Source organism: Haplochromis burtoni, unplaced genomic scaffold (assembly GCF_018398535.1).
Source record: "Haplochromis burtoni strain Fernald_Lab_line unplaced genomic scaffold, NCSU_Asbu1 Contig_228, whole genome shotgun sequence".
In the NCBI taxonomy this organism is placed as follows: Eukaryota; Metazoa; Chordata; class Actinopteri; order Cichliformes; family Cichlidae; genus Haplochromis; species Haplochromis burtoni.
This window is the reverse complement of record NW_024582589.1, coordinates 171,825-193,939: the sequence shown is the minus strand read 5'-3', so window position 1 is coordinate 193,939 and position 22,115 is coordinate 171,825. Positions and strand designations below refer to the sequence as shown.

General features: G+C 44.7%; 1 protein-coding gene across 2 annotated transcripts in view; it reads right to left on the bottom strand.

Moving 5' to 3' along the window:
- Window positions 1-2,137: 2,137 nt before the first annotated feature.
- The window catches only part of ubash3bb (ubiquitin associated and SH3 domain containing Bb), a 68,380-nt gene continuing 48,402 nt past the window's right edge, over window positions 2,138-22,115 (bottom strand). The window contains exons 2-14 of one of the 2 annotated variants that reach the window (XM_005937390.3): window positions 20,105-20,158; window positions 16,531-16,717; window positions 10,373-10,571; window positions 9,814-9,983; window positions 9,495-9,703; window positions 8,832-8,976; window positions 8,625-8,751; window positions 8,414-8,533; window positions 8,222-8,314; window positions 7,980-8,124; window positions 5,900-6,006; window positions 5,692-5,801; window positions 2,138-4,422 (exon numbers count right to left, since the gene is read on the bottom strand). In XM_005937390.3, coding sequence (XP_005937452.1) covers window positions 4,285-4,422; window positions 5,692-5,801; window positions 5,900-6,006; window positions 7,980-8,124; window positions 8,222-8,314; window positions 8,414-8,533; window positions 8,625-8,751; window positions 8,832-8,976; window positions 9,495-9,703; window positions 9,814-9,983; window positions 10,373-10,571; window positions 16,531-16,717; window positions 20,105-20,158 — 1,804 coding nt within the window. In that variant the 3' untranslated portion in view covers window positions 2,138-4,284. The remainder of the gene's footprint in view (window positions 4,423-5,691; window positions 5,802-5,899; window positions 6,007-7,979; window positions 8,125-8,221; window positions 8,315-8,413; window positions 8,534-8,624; window positions 8,752-8,831; window positions 8,977-9,494; window positions 9,704-9,813; window positions 9,984-10,372; window positions 10,572-16,530; window positions 16,718-20,104; window positions 20,159-22,115) is intronic. The other variant, XM_005937391.3, reaches the window with a different exon arrangement.

The window sequence follows — 22,115 nt, the reverse complement described above, 5'->3', positions numbered from 1 at the left end:
GAAACATTTACTTTTACAATAATTGATTACACAGCGGTGGAGAGTAGACTTTATCAAAGTAGATGTCTTTCTGAAAGCTGTAACTAAGTTTAAGAATATAATCCACCCACTGTTATCATCTCCAATGCCCTGTACCAACACAGAGCAGAGCAGCTATCTGAACGCTGCTCCAACAGAGGTCGATTATCTTGTTAATAATTTCACCTCCTCACTACGTACGACTCTGGATACTGTAGCTCCTGTGAAAACTAAGGTCTCTAATCAGAAGTACCTGACTCCGTGGTATAATTCTCAAACACGTAGCCTAAAGCAGATGACTCGTAAGCTGGAGAGGAAATGGCGTGTCACAAATTTAGAGGATCATCATTTAGCCTGGAGAAATAGTTTGTTGCTTTATAAGAAAGCCCTCCGCAAAGCCAGAACATCTTACTATTCATCACTGATTGAAGAAAATAAGAACAACCCCAGGTTTCTCTTCAGCACTGTAGCCAGGCTGACAAAATCAGAGTCTTTTGGACATCCCTTTTGGTCCGTTAAATCCACTTTGAATTGAACATGTTCCATACACATGCTGACCTGCTCCTCACATACAAGGTCTTAAATAATCAGGCCCCATCTTATCTTAATGACCTTGTAGTACCATATCACCCTATTAGAGCACTTCGCTCTCGACCTGCAGGCCTACTTGTTGTTCCTAGAGTATTTAAAAGTAGAATGGGAGGCAGAGCCTTCAGTTTTCACATACTGTGAACAGGCATTCAGTATTTTTATTTTATTTATTTATTCCTGTCGTACTGATATTTTATATGTTTGTGTTGTGTGTGTGTGTGTGTGTGTGTGTGTGTGTGTGTGTGTGTGTGTGTGTGTGTGTAGTAAATGTTGGTAAACTGAGACTAGGGCCTGTCGTGTGCTGTGCTTTTGGAAACCGAATTTCCCAGAGGAACCCACCCGAGGGATTAATAAAGTTCTATCTTATCTTAAAAGTAGAATGGGAGGCAGAGCCTTCAGTTTTCAGGCCCCTCTTCTGTGGAACCAGCTTCCAGTTTGTCTTCCTTCTCTCACCCCAACCAATCACAGCAGATGGCCCCGCCCCTCCCTGAGCCTGGTTCTGCTGGAGGTTTCTTCCTGTTAAAAGGGAGTTTTTCCTTCCCACTGTCACCAAAGTGCTTGCTCATAGGGGGTCATATGATTGTTGGGTTTTTCTCTGTATGTATTATTGTAGGGTCACCTTACAATATAAAGCACCTTGAGGCGACTGTTGTTGGTGCTATATAAAATTGACTTTAATTGAATCTAAGAAAGAAAAAAACGCCGGCCTTAGTGAGCACGAGGCCATAAAGATTTTGATGAAGGTATTTTAGGGAAAGTCCCAGAGTGACCAACACTTTAACTGTGAGGCGAATGTACAGGACGGTCTGCATGTACAGTATTTTCTTGTTTTTCTATAATTACAGTACTGTGCAAATTCATGAGCTGGACATCATTTTTTCTCTCGCAGCCTCTATTGATCACATAAGTATTACAGGAAAAAAACAAAAGTGGCACCAATGTGTCAATATATACGAGCCTAAACGGATTTAAGAGCCAGCAGTCTTCAGTCAGATTTGCTGGTTATGAACAATCAATCTTCACAAAACGATTAGGTATTGATTTTTATTTGACTCATTCTCCTTTACAGTAACTGCATCAAATCAATCAAGTCAAACAGACAATAACTTGCACACATGTAGCAAAACTTCAGTTATGGAGAAAAATTATGCTTCTCTTTCAGCTTCCATCAGAACAAAACACAAAGGATCATCGTTCAGTTGTAGGCTGACGCTCACACACGAATCACTATGAAAATATTACAGCCGTTAAAAAGCACAGCTGCTCTTTATCCTTCAGCACGAGACAGAGACACACACACACAGACACACACACACACACGCCACTCGCACACACACGCCACACACACCACGCACACCACACCACACACGACACACACCACACACACACACACACGCACAGTTTAAATTACAGGCCAACATTTCTTTAAATTAAGTGCTGTACACATCTGGTGATATAATCAGACAATAAATAAAGAGTAAAGGAACACCATGGCTTCTTCCTCGTCACTTTTAACACAGATTTAAGACTTTATGTTGCTCCTGAATGTTGGACATTTATTAAACAGGAAGAAACTTTCACATTCGTGTGGGAGCAGTGACTCTTCCCTCACACATTTGCATCTGTGACCACTGTGCAGTGACTGAATTCAGCAATGCTACAAGTGCTTAGCGGGTCTGATGTGAGGTTTTCACTGCATGGACTGACTCGAGCATCGCGTCGTGTCGCCGCTGCTGTGTTCCTCCTGACTGATGCTTCTCACTGAGAGGTTTCATTGCAGACTGGTCATACGGTTTTTACAACGCAGATGTGTTCCTGCAGCTTCTTTCTTTACTCTGAGAGCAAAATTCATTGTTAGCTCTTCATAATTTACAGTTTGACAGAAATGCTAGTCAATCAGGGATTATCCCGGTTTAAAAATCTGAAAGTGATACAGCTTACAAAACAGAAACAGTTTAGAACAAGTCAAGCTTATAACAGGTTATTAAATCACCAAATGCTGTTATTAGTCTTGAATTCTCTTTATCCACCGTACTGGTTTCAGCTGCTTTTACCTGTGATGTGAGTGGAGCTCTGTTGTCTGTAGCAGACATGGCAGCCGTGCAGCTGGAGTGCAGGGAACGGCTACACTTGCCAGCTGTGCCAAACTGCTTCTTTAAAGGAGCAGTTCTTCTAAACGTTGGTTGAGTCTAAGCTGAACTCTCCGCACACACGTTTCTACACAGCGACCCTTTAAAATGATCAGCGCTGAGAAGCCTTTTTTCAAACTGTGGCGCTGGTGATGAACACCATGATGCTGTATGTGAACGCAGCCTTAGCTCTCGTGTTAGCAATGGAAGCTGCTCTGCACTTGGAACAACGCAGACTACTTTGCTAGTATGCACGAAGACGCCAGCATTACATTGCAGTGGGAACTCATTTTGCATTGGCAGCATGAGCCAGGATTCCCCAAACGCAGCGGGATAAAAGAGCAGATGTGTGAATACGTCGTTTCTGCTACAGCTGCTGATGGCAGTTGGTACATCAGTTTAATCTTAGACAGGGGCAACATCACAGTCAATCAGTGGAACAGTTTTCAAACCACACACACACTGTGTGTGTCTTAAATGTAGTCAACACCTGAGATACAGAGCATAAGTTCTTGCATGCTGTTAGAAATGATACCTGTTTTTATTATTTTTGCTTGTAACAATAAAGGCTTATAAATAAATACAAATAAAAGTGGAAGACGTTTCTGATCGCTGAGAGCGTCTGAACAACAAACTGCTGCTGGACCAGAATTAAGAAGCTACTTTGTGATTGTCGGTATTGCAGGTCGTGACGTTGCTGCAGAGACACCGCTGTCCTCAGTGTGCTACATATGGAGACGACAGTGGGGGGATGCATTGTACGGGGGCATCGGGAGGGTGTGACGAAGACTACGAGCTGTGGCGTAAACGTTCTACCTCAGCTGGTGACGTGGCAGCGGCAGGACACGGGACGCCAACTCCATGAAAGCTCCAATAACACTACGCTGTTGTTCTGATCGGGAGCTCTGTGGTTACAAACCCACAGTCTCATGAAATTTTGAGAAACTCCACTGCAGAACAAAAAGTGTTCAGGATCCTTCACATGTGTTTACATAAAGCCATGTTTTTAATGATGTTGTTTATTGTAAAGTTAGAATAAAACAGTATGTGATGCCTTTCTTTGCCCCATTCAAGGGGAAATCTTTGGACTTACTGTAAATGGAGGTGGTCAGTCTACTGTAACTAATCTTTTGTCCTGTCCAAATGTAATACTACAAAAACATCGGCGTGTTTAAAACTGATTGTAATTTCACGCTTTGAGCAAAAACATTTACACCTATAGCCAGAATGCTACTGCGTGCTAACGTCACAACTCAATAGATCAAATTCTGAGTCTTCACTAAAATCAATCAAACGTAATTTTTAATAGAGAACCGCCGTCTTATGATCCTGATGCGTTTCCTGAGACTGGGTGGGTGACATCTGAGCGTGCTTAATGTTGAGCGAACACACGCTGCCAAACGTTGTCACCTGGGGCAGAGAGCCGAGGCGCTCTCTGCTGACGGGCTGAAAGTTCCAGTATTTGGAGGAAGGGCGGGGGTGGGGCGGCGGTGCCACTGCAGTCCGAGTGTGTACATCATCAGGTTAAGAGGGTCTGCTCAGGCCGTCATTCTTGCAGGAGCGTCTCCCTCCAGTCAAAGCTGTGGTTTGGCCCATGTGTGAGGGGGAGGATGGGAGGGTCCGCTAACTGCCACACCCCCGTGTCCCCCTGCTCCTCGCAGGAGCAAAAGCCCAGGTAAGGGATCTGAGGAGCAAGCAGAGCAAAGGAAACGTGACTCGGAGAGTAGATTAAAGATGACGGCGGTCCAACACAAAAACTTTGTAACATTTTCATTATCGTTTCCTGGATTTTCCCGTGTTTCCAAATTGAGCGCTCCTCATTTAACCTCCAACAGGAAGGAAGCCACGACTTCATAGATATTATGTTACAAGACTTTGTTTTATGTGTACTCACACTAACAGAGCACGTGACGTGAATGTGGGAAATACAAGGATAATAATCTTTGTATCATTTCTTTGTATTTAACAAAAACACATATTACTGTTTCATTAATTATTTATAAAGAATATTTTTTGATCCTTTTAAGTTTCCACTTTAATGCAAACTGATTTATTTATTTCCTATTTTTTGACATCATCAGCTGTTTTATACTTCACAGTGTCATCCAGCAGAGCGCAGCACAGTCAGTGTGAGTATGAGAAGCAGTTAATGACCCTCAGTGAACATCAACAGGAACATGAACTGCAGCGTGGACAGATCCTGTACTGTGATGGCACAAAGCTACGGCAGCGTTTAGTTTACCGTTGCTAAAAACACATAAAACTGCTTTTTTGTTCCGTTTAATTGAAAAGGGAAACCAAAGTAAAACCAGAGGGGAACGCACGCACTTCACTTTTTGACTTTGCGTTATCTGTTGTCATTTGGGCATTTCCAATCTTCCGCAGCCATGTTTGGTTTGACTGTTTCACATTAACACCCTGGATAAACACTAAAGCCTCAGTGACGTGAGACACATCAACTCATTTCCCCCCAATGAGCCACCCAGAGAACAAACGTTATCTAAAGAGGAAGTTTAGTCTGGTAGGAACCCACAAACATGATGGTAGAAACTGTGCACATGAGAGCTTCCAGTCGCTTCCCTGCTTTTCAAGTCGGGTCAGAGAGCTGAGCATGAGCGAGCTGGGCACTAAAAACAATTAAGAGTAAATGCACATGTTCCTTATTTAAACTGAAACCATGATAGACAGTAGGGCTCGTGTTTGTTCATCACATGATTTCAGAAATGTCCCGTTCACAGTTTGTTATTGTCTGATCCTCCAAAACCCGTCAAAGAAATACAGCTTTGACTGTGTTTCCCTCTATACAGTGAACGCACCCCTGTTTTTGCACAAATGGGCTGGATGAGAGGAGGCTGGGAAGCCAGACGGAAGCAGTGACGGATGGGCAGAAAGGTGGAATGTAACAAAGACAATAAAACAGATGCACCAGATGAAAAGAGGTGTGTGAGCGGACCTTTCGGACGACTTGGATGAAGTCCTTGGCGCTCTGTGGGCTGCGGCCCTGCAGCTGGCGCGTGCAGGCCTCTAAGGAAGAAGCGTGGGCTACAATCAGCACGTTGTTTCCTACGGAGAGTGGAAACCCAGGCGGGATGCACAAAGACATGAACATGCTGATCTTTAAACATTCCACATCTGCAGCAGCTCTGCTGTGTGTCTCTTACCACTGTTTTTGCAGTCTGACAGGATGTCTTTGGTTACTTGATAGCTCCGACTCATGTAGTTCTCGTAGGACTCGGACACAGTGAGCTTGCTGACTGGGATCAGAGGTCTGCATTGAGATAAATAATTAGTGAAACATGTTAGGCAGTGGTAAGTGTCTTCTTTGTGCCTTTGAGTGGGCGTGGACTGCAGTTTGGGAGACGGAGTAAGACTCGCTCTGGATCCTTCAGTCCATCAGGACTACAGAGGAGATCTCTGCAGGCCAGGCAGACATACACAGGGTTCCTGCTGGCGTGTTACAAACCCTGCTGCTCCTGCTTCAACCCCCCAAAAGTTGGGACTCAGTGTAAAATCCGTAAAAGCAGAATGCAACGATTAGCAAACCTCTTAATCCTGTACAGTATTTTAATCACAACAGAAGTCCAATGCTTACACTAAGACATTTTCTATTTTATGGAAAATATTAGCTCATTTTATCCCAAAAGACGGCCTTGTAGGTTTACAGTTGTGCCATACTCCTTCCATTTCTGAATGATGGCTTGAACAGTGGGATGTTCAAGGCATGTTCTCTCAGACAAGCTCTGAGGCCGTCACAGAGCAGCTGTATCTGTACTGACATTAGATTACACACAGGTGCATGTTGCAGGTTCATGTTTGTGGCTGTAATGTGACAAAATGTGGGAAAGTTCAAGGGGGCCCAATACTTTTGCAAGCCACTGTATATCATCTACAGAAAGATTCAGAGAATCTGGAGCAGCGGCTGTGCACAAGGCTGAATATCACGAATGCAAACAGTCACGACTCTGTGCACGGGTTCAAGAACACTTCCAGAACACAGCCCGCTGTGCCACGCAGGCAGGTTAAAGCTGTGTCGCACACATCATCTCTGGACCCAAGCTCATTCAACATGGACCGACGGAAGATGGAAAACTGCTCTGTGATCAGACAAATCAAACATTTGTAACGTCCTGTGGACTAAAGAGCAGCGGCTGGCTTGTTATCACGTAGTTCAAAAGTCTCCACCTCTGATGGGATGAAGGAGATGGTGGAACGACACAGCAACATGTGCTGCCATCCCGACCGTGTCCTTTCCAGGGAAGAACCGTCCATATTTCTGTGAAACCACACAGAGTTACGACAGTGCGGCTTCACAGTACAAGAGTGTTGAACTGGCCTGCAGACCACCAGCGGAAACATTGAGAACATGGTAAATGGACTGATTCTTATACAGCGCTTTTCTACTCTCCCGGAGTACTCAAAGCGCTCTATACAACACGCCACATTCACCCAGTCACACCCATTCTCACAAGCACTACCTCTTACTGAGTGCTTTCTAACTACACTCATACACATTCATACTCCGATGGATGCATGGAGAGCAACTTGGGGTTAGTATCTTGCCCAAGGATACTTGGCATGCAGACTGGAGGAGCCTGGGATCGAACCTCCAACCTTCCGATCAGTAGGTAACCTGCTCTACCTCCTGAGCTACAGCCACCCACATCATGAAACAAAGAAGACGACATGACCGAGGAGAGTCGAGCAGCTACGATCCTCTGTGAGACCACAGCGGGACAACCTCGGCCACAGGTCCAGCAGCTGCTCTCCTCACGTCCAAACATTTATGGACTGCTGTTAGAAGAGTTGCTGCCCAGCTACAGCCAGGACACGTTGCTGCCATTAAATAAAATATGAGCTAATATTATTCTTCAAATGGTCCTTTCTCTTTTCTAACATCTGATATATTTTCTGCGCTCTACTGTGAGTGAAATACAGTTCATGGTAAATGGACTGACTCTGATACAGAGCTTCTCTCTCGCTTCATACAACACATTCACACTTGGCGTTAGTATATTTGTAGATTAGAGGGATGCAGACTGGCAGGGATCGAACCACCAACCTTCCCATCATCACATGACCAGCATTCATACCATTGTTTTCTGTGTGGATTTATATTTACAGTTGTATAGATACGTCTTAGTTTCTCTCCGTATTAGAGGTGTGAAATATGCAACTCTAACACGGCACAGTTAGCATCCAAAGTCCCCACACAAGCAAAAGCCGCTGCTCGGCAGTCATCACCTGTAAGTTGTGTCAACACTGAAGTGTGCAACAGCCAGGTCGGTGGGAGGTATCCACGCAGGCATCGAGCTCCCAGACACCCACTTGGTCCATTCGAAAAGCCCCGGCTCCACTCGCACCTTCAGCTTGCTGTCCTGCTGTAAACCTGTTCGCACAAACCAAATGTCGTAGATAAAAAAAAGAAACGCACTATCTCGATGTGTCGGCGCGACCGCTGGTGCACAGGCCAGACCCGTTTTTACCTTTCAGGATGTTCTGTGCAGTCTGAACACATCGCAGAGCGGGAGAGCAGTACACAAAGTCTATGGCTGTGTTGCTCTCTAACAGGGCTTCACCTGGAGAAGAAAGCAAAGCACAAGTGCAAAAACAAAAATGTCAGCCTGCTCATCAGCAGCAGGTGCTTTACACCATTCACATCTGCACCAGTCACGTACCCACAAGCCGGGCCTGGGTGGATCCAAACACAGTAATGGGAGCATCCATGTCATAGTCTCTCTGTCCTCCCCACAGAGGCAGACTGGGAGGCATGTTCAGGTTGGAACGTACGTATCTACCTGCAGAGGCGGGGAGAAAAGTACCGCTGCATGTCCAAACCTCACCGTGAGACGCACAAAGACAGTAATGAAGGTGTGTGGACGTGCTCACCTTTACTATCTGAGCAGAGGGAGAGCCAGTGTTTGCCAAAGACCACATCCATCCTCTCACCGTGGCGGCACACGAAAAGAGTCCGCTTGGGTTGCCGAGAGTGACCCCCGCTGATCCGCAGAACCTGCTGAACATCCGAGTAACAGGGCGCTTGAACATTTGGACAGATAACAGCAACATTTAGTGCGCAGTTCACAGGTTGAGTACCTGCATTGGATGACAGATGAGACTAAGGGACGGCGTGTCCCCAGGACTTGTGCTATCGGGACGGCGGCTGTCCAACAGTCCATCGAACAGGCCTCTGTCTTTACTGCCCTTGTCACTGGCCTCACAGCTGAAGAACGAGTGGGAGCTGTGGTTGGTGGAAAAACACTGTCACTGTAAATCTGGTGCTACGCAAATAAAATGGAATTGAACTGAACTGAGAGACGTGCGTGATGTGAACCTTTAAATATTCTGATTGTTTCTTTGGATCCTGAGAAGTAAGGTTAACGTTGCCATATCGAAACACAGTGAGGCAGGGCGTGGTCTGCGATGCCGCTGCAGGTGAGATGGATGCACCTGGGCGGCATCTGCAATCATGCTTAAAATCTGTGCTCTGTCTGAGTCAGTGCTGTTGTAGTCGATGTGGATATCAAGCTGTGAGCTGTAAAGCTGCAGCCGAGTTTGTGAACAGCAACTGTGTGTGGCCAATAAAGTGTGTAAGACGCTGAAAAGCACGAACATGTGGACGGGTCCGCCGTGGTTTTGTTACGCACAGATTCTTTGGTTTGGGCTAGCTGCAGACGCACTGTGCAAAGCCTACAGTCATCAGTGAATGTGCACGCTCATAAATATTCAGCAGCAACGTTCCTCGTGTGCTACACTTACGCATGAAACACCCAGGTGTCAGATTCATCCGCCAGGCTCACATAGTTCTCAGGCAGCAGGCCGGACAGCCCGGTGGCGAGCGAGGTCCCGTACACCCAGCCCTCGCTGGTACTGTTCTGATCCACGGGAGACATAAAGACGAAATCCCCGGGAACCAGCTCCAGCTCATCGTCGTTCTGTGGCACGTAGGGGTACATCACCCTCAGGGTCTGCATCGGCCAATCACAGACAAGCAGAACATACAGACATCACTACTCAATAGCTGTCCTCAGTGTGTGCAGTTCTGGAGCATGCGGGGTTTAGTCTGAATATCAGCTACCTCGTGGTTAGCAAAACGAATGTCCCGGGAGAACAGAACAGCCAGCCAATCACATCCCAGCTTCACTTCAATGCCCTTAGCGAGCTTCTCTAGTGAGGGGAGGTGATCACTGGGGAAGTTGTAGGCTAGAGTTACATGGAGCTGCTTCTTGTGAGGCTCCACGTGGACTTCTGACAGAGACAGAGGGACAGGAGACATGTCACACAGGGACTGCTTTCAGAACAAAGGCGCGCTTTGCTTTCAATCTGAAGAAACCTGTGTCTATTTTTTTCTTTAATGCTAAACAACCAAAATATAACAGAGCATCTGCTCTGATAAGATGTGGGCGCGTCGCTGTACTCGGAGTGACAGAATGAGCGAGGCCTTCAATAAGCTGTTAAGAACGCTGTTCACAACAAGCACAAAGGCAGTCAGCATGCATTACTCTGTGACAACAGTGAAGTGATGCTGACAGACGGTGACACACTGTGAAAGATGGAACAGACTGACAGGAAGATACATGTCTTTAATATCAGCAAGTATTGTGGGTGCAGATATCCCTCACGCTCGTACTTCTTACCTGCCTTCCTGACAGCCTCTGCGGCAAAGTCAGCTGCAAACAGCTTGAGGATATCGGCCACCTGCTCCTCCACGAAAAGACCGATGAAGTTAGAAGATGTGTAGAGCTCCAAAGGCAGCGGGCTGGGAAACCGACCCCGCCACTGCTGTACGCTGGCCTGGAGGGCTTCGCACAGAGCTTCTACTTTGTGGTCTGCACACTGTGTAAGCAAGAAGAGATGGTCAGAGTGAGGGCTGGGTGCCATACTGATGCACATCTGTGGAGTCTCTGGAATATAACAATGATGCTGCTCATTAAGAAATATCTGCTGTGAAGAAGATGTAAACATGCAGAACGACAACATACAGTTTTAGAGTGCTACACATTTGTGTAGTTCGCTTTTTTGTAAAGTTCACAAAACTCTCATGTGTGTGGATGTTACGCTATTTCCTCTTGTTTTGAAAGCTTCTTTTGTGGCTTCCTGTGGTTTATTACTTTCCTTTTTTAACTTCCTCCTTTGATGTTTTCCCACCATTGTATTTGCCTTGACTCAGTTCACTTGTCTTATTGTCCCTCCTCCCTATTTCAGATATTCGTATTTACCAGAAATGTCTTCAATCTTAAAGATTTTGTACAAAGATCTCTCTTCTGGCTCTTGGAGGAGGCGGACGCATCTTTCACCCTCTCCTTCCCTTATCTTCCCTGCTGCTGCTTCTATGTCCTTGTCTAGACCCTGAGAGAGTCTCTCTTTCTCACTCTTGTTCTCTAAAACTAAAGAAGAACTATGGATTTGATCAACTGGTCCCTTAATGCAATTGACACTCTATTCTCGATCGAGAAGCCTGGGTTCGGGAGAGCCGAGTGTCCAGGGACGTTCCCTGCTGGATACACGATGGACGGGTGGCAGAAGTGGCGAGTCGTGTGCCTGGCGGACTGTCTATCGAGGACATTGAAGACATCTACTTATTCGGACCATGATAACAGGGCTCTTGCTGTTTGGAGCTGGCTTGGCCCTGGCTTACCGGAAAGTGAAGAAAGCAGTGACTGCTGTTCAAAACCCCACAAGGCTCGCCGCTCTGATGGAAACTGTGGGAAGAGCGGTGAGTGCTCAGACTGTCCTTACTGAACGAAATATGGGAAAGATCTCGGAGGAGCTCACGGCTCGTCAAAGAGAGATACACCTGGAGACCAGTGATGGACATTAGAACGAGTGTAAAATGGGTGCAGTTCGACCTAAAACCAGTTACCTACATCTATAATGCGGCTATACCCCCACCCCCGACAGCGCCAGCTGCTTGAAGGTTGACGCCGAGGAGAACAACAACATTCTTCCGGGAGATACGATAACGAGAATGAACTGACTCAAGGCCACCTGCGTAGGCTGCGGACTGTTGATCTTAGCCCAACAGGCTAAAGGACACTTTCTCCGGCTGAACTCAGGACACACACCCCGACACGCACACATGCACACTGATATGCACTCACCACACTCCCTTCCCCGGATCCAACGCCTCCTCCCATGCTTACCTCCCCCAAGGAGACAGCGTCTCAGCTGGAGGCGCGAGGACTCGCAGCGTCCGTGACGACTGTGTACATCATATCTGTGCTTTTTTACATGCTATGGAGTTTTTGTGTTTTCTCCTCATGACGACTCACTGGTTGGAAGTCATCATGGGCAGAACCCTTTTTTTCTCCTGACTTTGCCCCTATATGTTACATATCTCACTGTCTATCCCTTTTTTTGCTGCCTCGTCTGACCTGTCTCCCCAATGGAAGTTTGTATATTGTATTGTCGACAGACCCAGTCGACCATACAGGCAACTGCAACTGACAAATAAAGCTTATCCTTCAATTATTTTTATGATTCAGTTCTTACTCATCTCTAAGGCTACGTTCACACTGCAGGTCTTTATGCTCAATTCCGATGTTTTGATCAAATCGATTTTTTTGTCTGGTTGTTCACACTACAAATAAAATGTGACAGCAAACGCGCTCTGTGTGAACGGTTCACGGCCCTCAAAGCGGCCGCATGTGCAAAAGAAGACGTCACACACAACGCGCTCTGTTTAGAAGTAAAAATGGCGGCTACATATGGGCTCAATGTGGTAAAAAATATTTGTATGTGCGTAAAAAAGATTTGTGTGTGGACTTAAAAAAAAACCCTGCAAGTTACAAGTACGGATTTTGACCCTATTTTTCTTCCTTTCATCTGATTGGTCAATGTCATGTCAATCACAAATGTAACAATCCAATCAGAGAACAGATGGGTTTGGCTGTCGAGGGGCGCTTTTTTTGAACTGCAGGTCTTTGAAGGGAATAAATGCCCTTTTACATGCCAACCCAGCGTTTTCCTTCATCACCACGAAGGAAAACAGTCTGTGGTCGTCCGAGTTTGGTGATTTTTGTGTCACAGGTCTACGTGTTTAATACAGGGACTTCCACAGCCTTTTCAACAGCGCTGCGGACCGCGGGGGGGGGCGGGCAGTGTTTTGGAAATGACAGTCTTCATTACAAAGCTTTCTTCGTTATGAATTAGCATACATGTTTTTATTGAACATTTGAAGAACTAGCAAAAAAACAAAACTCTTGTAGAGGACATAAAGTCAGAGATAGAAAAGACAAGGAGCAGGTGCATCTAGTACAGGTAGAGCTGCTGCAAAAACCCACAGAGCCCAGCAGCCAGCAACAAATTCTGGATCCTTTGCTTTTAGTTAGCAGTTAGCATTAGCAGCACATCCTGCATCCGATGTGAAAGGACTTTTATGCTGCGCACTGTGACTCACAGCAATGGTCCTGGGTCAGCCCTGACTTTGTGTTAAACTAATCCTAAAGTAATAATGGTATTTCTAACCACTGATATACCACAACTTTATCCTTTCAACAGCTGCTGAAAGTTAGGGGACCTAGCTGCAGTGTTGCCAACTCCTCAGTAACTAAAATCGCTATTGGCTGTCCTAAAAGTCGCTAGAAGTCGCTAAATGACGCCATCACCTAATTTGCATAATTGGTCATGCTAATATAATTGTAACCTACGCTGTTGGAGAGAGACATAACATTGTGGAAGAGACAAAGTGAGCAAAAAACTTCCTAAATGCATTTAGAATTTATTTAGAACTACAAATTAAATTTCTTTTAGCAAGCATTGTTTTTTAATGTCACAATTCCAACCCTGCTCCTTTATCCAGGCCTGGACCGGCAAAAGTGACCCGAAATAGGCGCTCTGGTGGAGTTACTTTGTGTGTGTGTGTGTGTTTATAAGTAGTTTTAAACCTTGTGATCCACAAAACAGCATAACAGTAAAAGAAGAACTGACTGCGTTACAGTCAGTGCGGGAGCAGCGGCTTCGCTCATGCGCGGTTCATTTGCAGTTTGGACGCATAGGTGTGAACATCTCCTGCAGCTGGGGGAGGACTATCCTCCAGCCCGTGAGCGCTTTAGCACGGGTGAAGGTGCCCACGGCAGCACCGCTGCTTGTTGAGAGTAAGAGCAACACGCCCTTTCACGTCAAAAAGTCGTCATAAATAAGTCTCCAATAACACCAGAAAAAGTCGCCAGATTTGTCGCTAGTCGCTTTTTAGAAAAAAAAGTCGCTAAGGGGGTCTGAAAACTCGCTAAATATAGCGACAAAGTCGCTAAGTTGGCAACACTGCCTAGCTGCTATCAGATATTTATATAGAGATCCTCCAGCTTCAAACTGTATCACCCTTCAAAGACCTGGGCCCTATTTCAGGAAGCCGGTTTAGAAAACTCAGAGTGAAAAACGATACTCAGGGTTGAGTAACCCCGAACTGTCCAACTCGGAATATTCGGTTTCAGAAAGGCTGATAACAATTAGTTCAGTCAACGCGGAGTTGCTTTAACCCCAAGTTAAGCGCGCGCACGAGGATACATAAAGCCCTGATTAGTGGAGCACAGATTAAGCGAGTCACCATGGAGACGGAGGGAAAGAAGGCGCGGTCAATGTATTTTACAGCGCTTGAGGCCGAAATTCTGATGGCAGCATATGCCGATAACATGCAAATTTTGCGGAAAAAAAGTAACACAGCCTCAGCTGCAAAAGAAAGGGAGCATGCATGGCAAAACATAGCCGACAGAGTCAATGCGTGAGTGTTAATTTAAACATTGATCTAGGGATTTCCACCCATTTAACACGTTATTTTATTATATTTTATTTTATTTTTTATTTCATACATTTTATTTTGTGATGTGATGTGAGCGCAGGTGCAACCCAACAGGCCCCAAACGTTCCTGGCAGCAAGTAAAAATGAAATATAAAAATATAGTCCAAACAGGTAAGGTGTAATTGTATTATGAGCCATAGTGCTTGGTCTGTTTGTCCGATGTAAATCAATTGCAGTTAGAGGCTACATTAATTTTCTTTCTGTAAGCACTTATTGAAATTATCTGAGCACATTACAAGTACATATTTGCTTACTCTGTATGCTCAAATGTGACCCGTTATAGCCAACAGAAAAAAAGCGGAGGCCCGAAAAACAGGTGGGGGTCCTCCACCACCACCACTCACAGAGGCTGAGCAGTTGGCTTCCACATTTGTGATAATGTTGGCAGCATCACATATGATCTTCACAGTGCAGAGAACACAAATTAGCATCCATTACTATAATGAAATAATTTGTTAGTTTGAAATGCTACAGGGAACTATGTACCTGTACATTAATGCTGTGGAAAGACTTCCTGTTCACATAGTCTCCTTCATTTACTGAAGGAGCAATGATTGGAATGTGAGTGCCATCTGTACAGCCAATCACGCCTGGGAACCCTGAAAATAAATGTAAAATTTAAGTAGTAGTTCAAGTATCACCACATCATGAATTAAGTTTTGTTCATCCTGCTACCTGCAATTTTGTGGCATCCCTCTTTGATAAATCTTGTGGGTCTATGACCGGGGAACACCACAAACGAGTACAGGAGACGTTTCAGTGCAACTGTAACATTCCTGACTGCCCGACAGACGGTAGCCTTGGAAACGTGCTCAGCGTCACCAATATTATACAGAAAGCTCCCGTTTGCAAAAAACCGAAGTGCAATACAAATAATATGTACAGAACTGAGAGGATGTCCGCGATGTGTCACATGAGCAATATTAGGCCTGAGGATGTTATTCAAATAAATTATAGATTGTGCTGAAAAACGGTAACGTTCACACAGAAAATCATCAGGAAATGATAAAATGTCCGAACGCGCTCTAATCACTCTCTCCCGGCGGAGAGCTCTGCGGAGAATTTGGGCTTCAACATCTACTGGCTCTTCAAGGAAGGGGCACGCCATGTCTGACACTTCCTACAGTCAGGTTTCCGACAAAGAGGCGGAGAAGGTCAGGGTTAGTTGAAGTAAACCTGCTAGGGGGCAGGTTAGCTTCACGGAGTGTGTCGTCATAGTAACTCACTCAGAATTAATCTAAACTCGCTTTGTGAAACCGAAAACCCAGAGTTTTCGTTAACTCAGGGTATACTTACTCAGAGTTTGCACTAAACCGGCTTCCTGAAATAGGGCCCAGAGTTCAAAAAAGCGCCAACCCATCTGTTCTCTGATTGGATTGTTACATTTGTGATTGACATGACATTGACCAATCAGATGAAAGGAAGAAAAATAGGGTCAAAATTCATACTTGTAACTTGCAGGGTTTTTTTTGGCTAAGTCCACACACAAATCTTTTTTTACACACACACACAAATTCTGTTTACACATACAAAACTGATTTACAAGTACAAAATATTTATGACCACATTTTTAGCCCATAGCTACAGAGCTAGTAGGTGTTGTTGCAGCAGTCTATCAATTTCTCCGGTGCTGATGATTGGCGCCTGTCTTGTGTCAGTGACGTAAAAGACGGATTTGTGCCATTCACACTGTCACAACATGATTGGATACGGGTCGCATAGGGTCAAAAAAGTCGGATTTGATGCGCTTTCGCCTGCAGTGTGAACGTAGCCTATGACAGCTGGTCGTTAGCAGACACTACGAGCTCTGATGGCACCTTCACATGTATTTTCCTATTAACACTGTTGATGCTGTTTCAGTGATAAGCCAAAGCTTAGCTTGAACTATTCAGATAAATAACTTTATGCACAAGGACAAAGAAGAAAATAATCTATCCAGATATCGACGACTACAACTGTTGAATTTCAACCATGAAAGTTAAATCCAGTATAACTCACCATGAAGAACTGGCAGAGAGTAATATGGGGGAAAATGTTGTGGGCTTTGTTCTTGCCACAGGTGATCCGGCTCTGCTGCCAGAAATGGGAAAGCTGGTTCTGAAGGGGCCCGCTGGGTCGCAGGTAGAGGACGTACTCTCTCGGCAGCGGGTCGTCCAAGAACGGGTCGTCCACGTGTGAAAACAGCCTGTGTGTGACATGGAAACGTCTCACATCGTGCTGCTGTGACATGTCGTACATTTACTTTCACATGAAACCTTGAAAGAAGAAACGGGTAAGTGCACATATCTGACAGTGGATTATTTCAGCTGTGCAGCCAGATTACTGCCGGAGCCCTGCAGCTCACTTCGAAGTGGAACATTTCCTGTTTGGAGACTCTGGGACATAAAACGCTCCCCCTCGTCTGCTTATTGGCTCACAATGCTGCTCTCGCCCGGAGCATGGACAGCAGTATTCGACTGAATGTACTCTTTGGCTTTCAAGAAAACTAATTTTCTTCAGATTATTGGAACAGCCAAATACCCTCATATGGACACTATCCTCCACATCTAGAGCTTAAAAGGCCCAGAACAGTGTTTGTTTTTAGGCCCACAAGGATAACACTGACTGTTAGAACGTGAGCACTGACCACCCTGACAATACTCAGTTTCATTTCCATACAGCGCCAAATCACAACAACAGCCCACTCAAGGTGCTTTATATTGTAAGGAAAAGACCCTCCAGAGGAAACCACAACAATCATATGACCCCCTGTGAGCAAGCACTTTGGCGACAGTGGGAAGGAAAAACTCCCTTTAAACAGGAAGAAACCTCCAGGCTCAGGGAGGGGCGGGGCCATCTGCTGCGATCGGTTGAGGTGAAATGACAATCAAATGAAAATGAGAAAAAGCAGAATCGAGTGAGTCGAGGCTGTCTTTGCACACGAATCATTTAGGTGTTAACGTGGCTCGTGCATCTTTGGGCTTTGTATTCTACAGTGCGCCGTCCTCGGCTTCTTGTTTCTCAGATTATCTCCTGCCATCAACCAGGATGTCTTTTCTCATATGTCCCACGCAGCGGACGCTCATCCACTTCAGACACGTTCTCAAGTCGAAATGAAAATGCTTCCTGTGTGTGGCAGGACGCACGATGCCCACTGTGAACAATGGCTGAGTGGGCACGATTCTGGTCATCTGCACTTCTATGCAAACTTTCATGATCTGTAAAGAAAGCGTTGCCGTTTTCTTCAGAGGGATTAAGAGAAGATGAGCTCTGTGCAGCAGTAAATGATAAATGCCTGTGACACATCACATCCTGTCAGAGCTGATTGTGACTTATTAAAATCTTATCAGACCATCAGTTTGACGCACATCCAACTGTTTTAATCATGACTGTTTATTCATTGCTCAACTTTTATCCCACATGAATCAGTTTCACAATATAACAATAACAATTTCACAATATACGAACAAGCTGAGCACACCGTCCCTCCAAACCTACAAAACACAAAGTCAAACACAATAGAAAGACATACAGGAGCATAGCTTTCACTACAGTACGGTGCATTTTAAACTAGGAAGGCACTATCCTTTAAGTGAGAATACAGACATAAATGCAAATCCAGTGTATAAGATAAAAACTGAGTACAGTTTAACAGGCTTGAAGGTCAATAAATGGTAAAAGGACTGATTCTTACATAGTGCTTTATGCAACATGCCACGTCCACACGAACACTTCCTTCTATGCTTTTAGTGCTTTCTAACATTCACACACATTCAAACTCGGAGCGCAGGCTGGTGGGAGCCAGGCGTCGAACCAGCAACCCTGCGATCAGCAGATGACCTGCTCTGTATTTTCTTTAAGTTGTCTTTAGGAATAAGAAGCTCTTTTTCGGATGCTGGCAGCCTTTTTGTTCTGCTCATTGTCAATAATGTTGAAGCACATTTGGACTAATCACTCCATCAGAGCTGTTGCCGCTGGTGATCAGCCCAGTTTAGTCTGTTTGCCTTTAGAAAGACTATGTGGCTGTATCCCAACTCAGGGTCTGCAGCCTTAAAGGCCGCATTTTAAGGCTGATTACATCACAGCAACGCAACGAAGGCTGTCCCAATTCAAAGGCTGCTCGAAATGCGGCCCTGAAATGTGTCCTTCATTTCCCTGAATTTTAAGGCTGTGGCAGTGTAGACTTCGTGGCCCAACATATCCCAGAATGCATAGCGCGGCGGTGGGTGTGGATAATTTTGCCGAAAAAAAATGGCGGATGAGGGGCGCCGAAGAGTGAACTTTAAGTACTGACTATTATGTCACTTATTTATGTGCAAATGTTTAATAATGAAGAACATTAAAACATTACTGTTGGCCACATGTCGGCAAAGTTATGTGACATTAGTGACGTTTGTACTAACTTGGTTTTAAAGCCTTTAAATATACGCCGTTCAATAGCTGAGCTTAATCTTACAGAGAATGATCAAAGCTCATGTAGAAACAAACAAATGAACAAAAGATTTTCTCCTTCATTTCTGTCAAACAATTATGACACGTTTCCAGCTGTTAGTATCATGGTTGCTAGGCAACCTGGGCAGCGCAACGAAGGCTAGACCGTCCCATTTCACAAGCCTCGCACTTCCGGCCTTAGCGGTCTTTGAGTACGCGGCCCTTGTGGACCGTTAAGGCTGCGTACTTTAAGGCTGCAGACCCTGAATTGGGATACAGCCTGTGACAGCCACTTTCCACTGATGAGTCAGCAGGCGATCAGCTGAAGGGCCAGATGCAGCTCTCAGGTTCATGGTTAATGACACGGCTGCCTGATACTCTTCAGATACTGCGAGAAAATCAGAGAATCAAAGGCAAACTTGGAAAGACCGTCAGAAAGCCGGAGACCAAATTTGTAAAATGACAAACGACTCCTTGGAAGCAAAATGTAAAGAAATGAGGACTAGCTTCAGACTGGCAGAACGACGCATTTGTGCCAGTGCTTCAAATCTAAAGAGTAAGAATATTACAGCTCTTGTACTTCACTCATGAATAGTTCAGTTCAGTTTAGATATATATGCTAGAATACAAAATGCAGTCTGTCATTAATACAACAAACATTTAAAACCAGTCACATGAAATTCAAACCTGACTGAACAAAAATCTATAAAATATTTTTTAATATTGTTGAGCCAACCAGCTACTTAAACAGATGAAGTTACACTCATGTTTGAGGTCAACTTGTACTGAGTTATTTCTGACTGCATACTGTAGAGTATAGCTGTACGTGTCCCATGTAACAGTGTGAACTGGTTTATTTAAGTACAGAACGCTTTCCAGTTTAAAGTTATTGCAGGTAGTGGGTTGTTGTTCAGACACTGATGAAACCAGTGTTGCTGTCAGAGTGAGCTGCTGTGACAAAAACACAGATCTGTGTCTGCATCGTCCTTTTTTCCCACAAAGTGTTTGATTTACACTCAGCTGCAGTTGACCTGCAATTATTTAACACACAGTTTTAACACACTTGTCCAGCAGAGGGCGGTATACGATACATTTCACTGCCTGGTGATGTGTCCTGTACACATGATGGAAATGTGCTGTATACACGTTTAGTTGAACCTACCAGTCACATGCTGCTTGGACACTCCGACCTCCAGTCGACACCAGAGCTTTGAGTCTGTGAAAGAAGAGAGGAAGAAAAATGAAACGTACGCCTTAAAGAAAGTTCACCACAGCACTCAGAGACTGCCACAAAGGGCTTTTTTTTAGCTCTTTGTTTGTCTTTGAGTTAAGGAACAAGATGATCTTGTTCGCATCCTGAGGAACTTTCTGGCTAAACAACAAAACAGAAATCAGCCACACCTATGTGGATGCACACGAGGGCTCGAAAAGAAAAGAGTATGGAAAAGTTGTTGAGCATACCTAACATCGAGGTTTCTACAAACAGTGAAAAAGGAAGTCTTTGGTATTCTTCAGGTTTTACTTGTTACTCAGTATTTTTTTAATCAGTGGTCCAAACAGCAAACTCTATTTTTGTATTTTATAATAATGATGAAAACAGTAACTGGTTTAAAAATGTTTGTTTTCTGTCAGACAAAAATGGTCGCAGTGCTGCACGGTCATACTAAACGCTGTTTTCCAGAGACAATCAATAAGAAACAAATCTGGCTTAAAGCGAGAGGAACTAAAACAGCTGGTCAAGAGCACGACGGAGGCTGGAGCTCAGGACCAGAGCAGGTCAGCTGCTAATCAGACGGCTGGTGCTTTAATCCTCAACTGCTCCAGTCTGCACACCAAATGGGCAAGATGTGAACTCCGAGTGGTTCTCCCATCAGAGTTTGAATGTTAGATAGAAGGGAAGTGTGAATGAGGCACGTTGTGTAAAGTGCTACATAAGAACTGAACAGGATTCATGCAGAGACAACGATAAACCACAGATATGGACCTGACAGCTGAAGCACATTTTAACTGAAACATCTGGAGACGGTACAAACAGTGCAGCAGCCGTTTACCCACAGAATTAGTGATGGGTCGGTCGCGAACGAAATGGCTCTTAGAGCCGGATCTGTGAAGTGAACGATGCAAGCCGGCTCCTTATTGGGAGCTGTGGGGGTTTTTCCTTCTCCTGCCCTCGCTTTCACTTTTTTTCACTTCACGCTGCAAGTCACCCTTGTGTTTGCGCCCCGCCCCCTCTGCTCAGCACTGAGCTGAGGGGGCGGGGCGGTAGTTACACTCGCAACAGCAGTAGCACACAACAGGAGCAGGAGGGAGAGGGAAAGAAAGAGAGCCGGGAGCAACAAGAGACAACACCGTCACATTGGAAAGGTACAGTAAAGAAAATGAGTGACACCAAGAAAAGAAGCAACGTCTGGAACCTTTTCAATCTTATGACAAAACAAAGGCAGAGTGTAGAGTCTGCAAGAAAAGGATATCACATACTCATGGTTTTTTTTTTTTGAAAGTTATGTAATTGATTGGTTTGTATGTTGACACTACACAATTATATATAGAGCCGGCTCCACAAACAACCTGCACAGGCACCTGAGAACTGTCCACCCATCAGTGCAATGGGAAGATAAAACGCAGTCAGCTGAGTGTGATATTAATATTTCTAAATGACAACTTTTCCCTTAATTAAAGATCTGGGCGTTCTTTTTCCCCTTTTTTCCATATTTTAATTTATATTTAATTGTGTTGCAGTTTGTAGTGTTTTGTGTTGTTTCACTTTAAATTTGTTTAAAAGGAAAAAGCTGAAAATTTAAATAGTTAAAAGTTGAAATGTGACTAGTTGTTTTTTGTATTTTATAATTTATTTATTACATTTTATGTGGAGTGAATAAATAAAAGTATATTTACAGTGGCCCCTAGAGACAAAGCACGTACACACACCAAAACACAACAGAAGTGCTCCAGGATGCTAGAGGCCGTGTTGGTGGCTACACAAGCCAGCAAGTACCAACAATCACTTGGTGTTCGCTCGCTCTGCGGTAGAGTATCACTTCCTGTTCCTGCTCAAACACAGTGGTGTTTCTGAGTAGCTTATTTGCTTAGCAATTTAATTAACAACTTTTAAATACATTCTTCTTTCATAGTATAATCTTCACGTGCTTCATCCGAAGCACACTTTCTGTGTA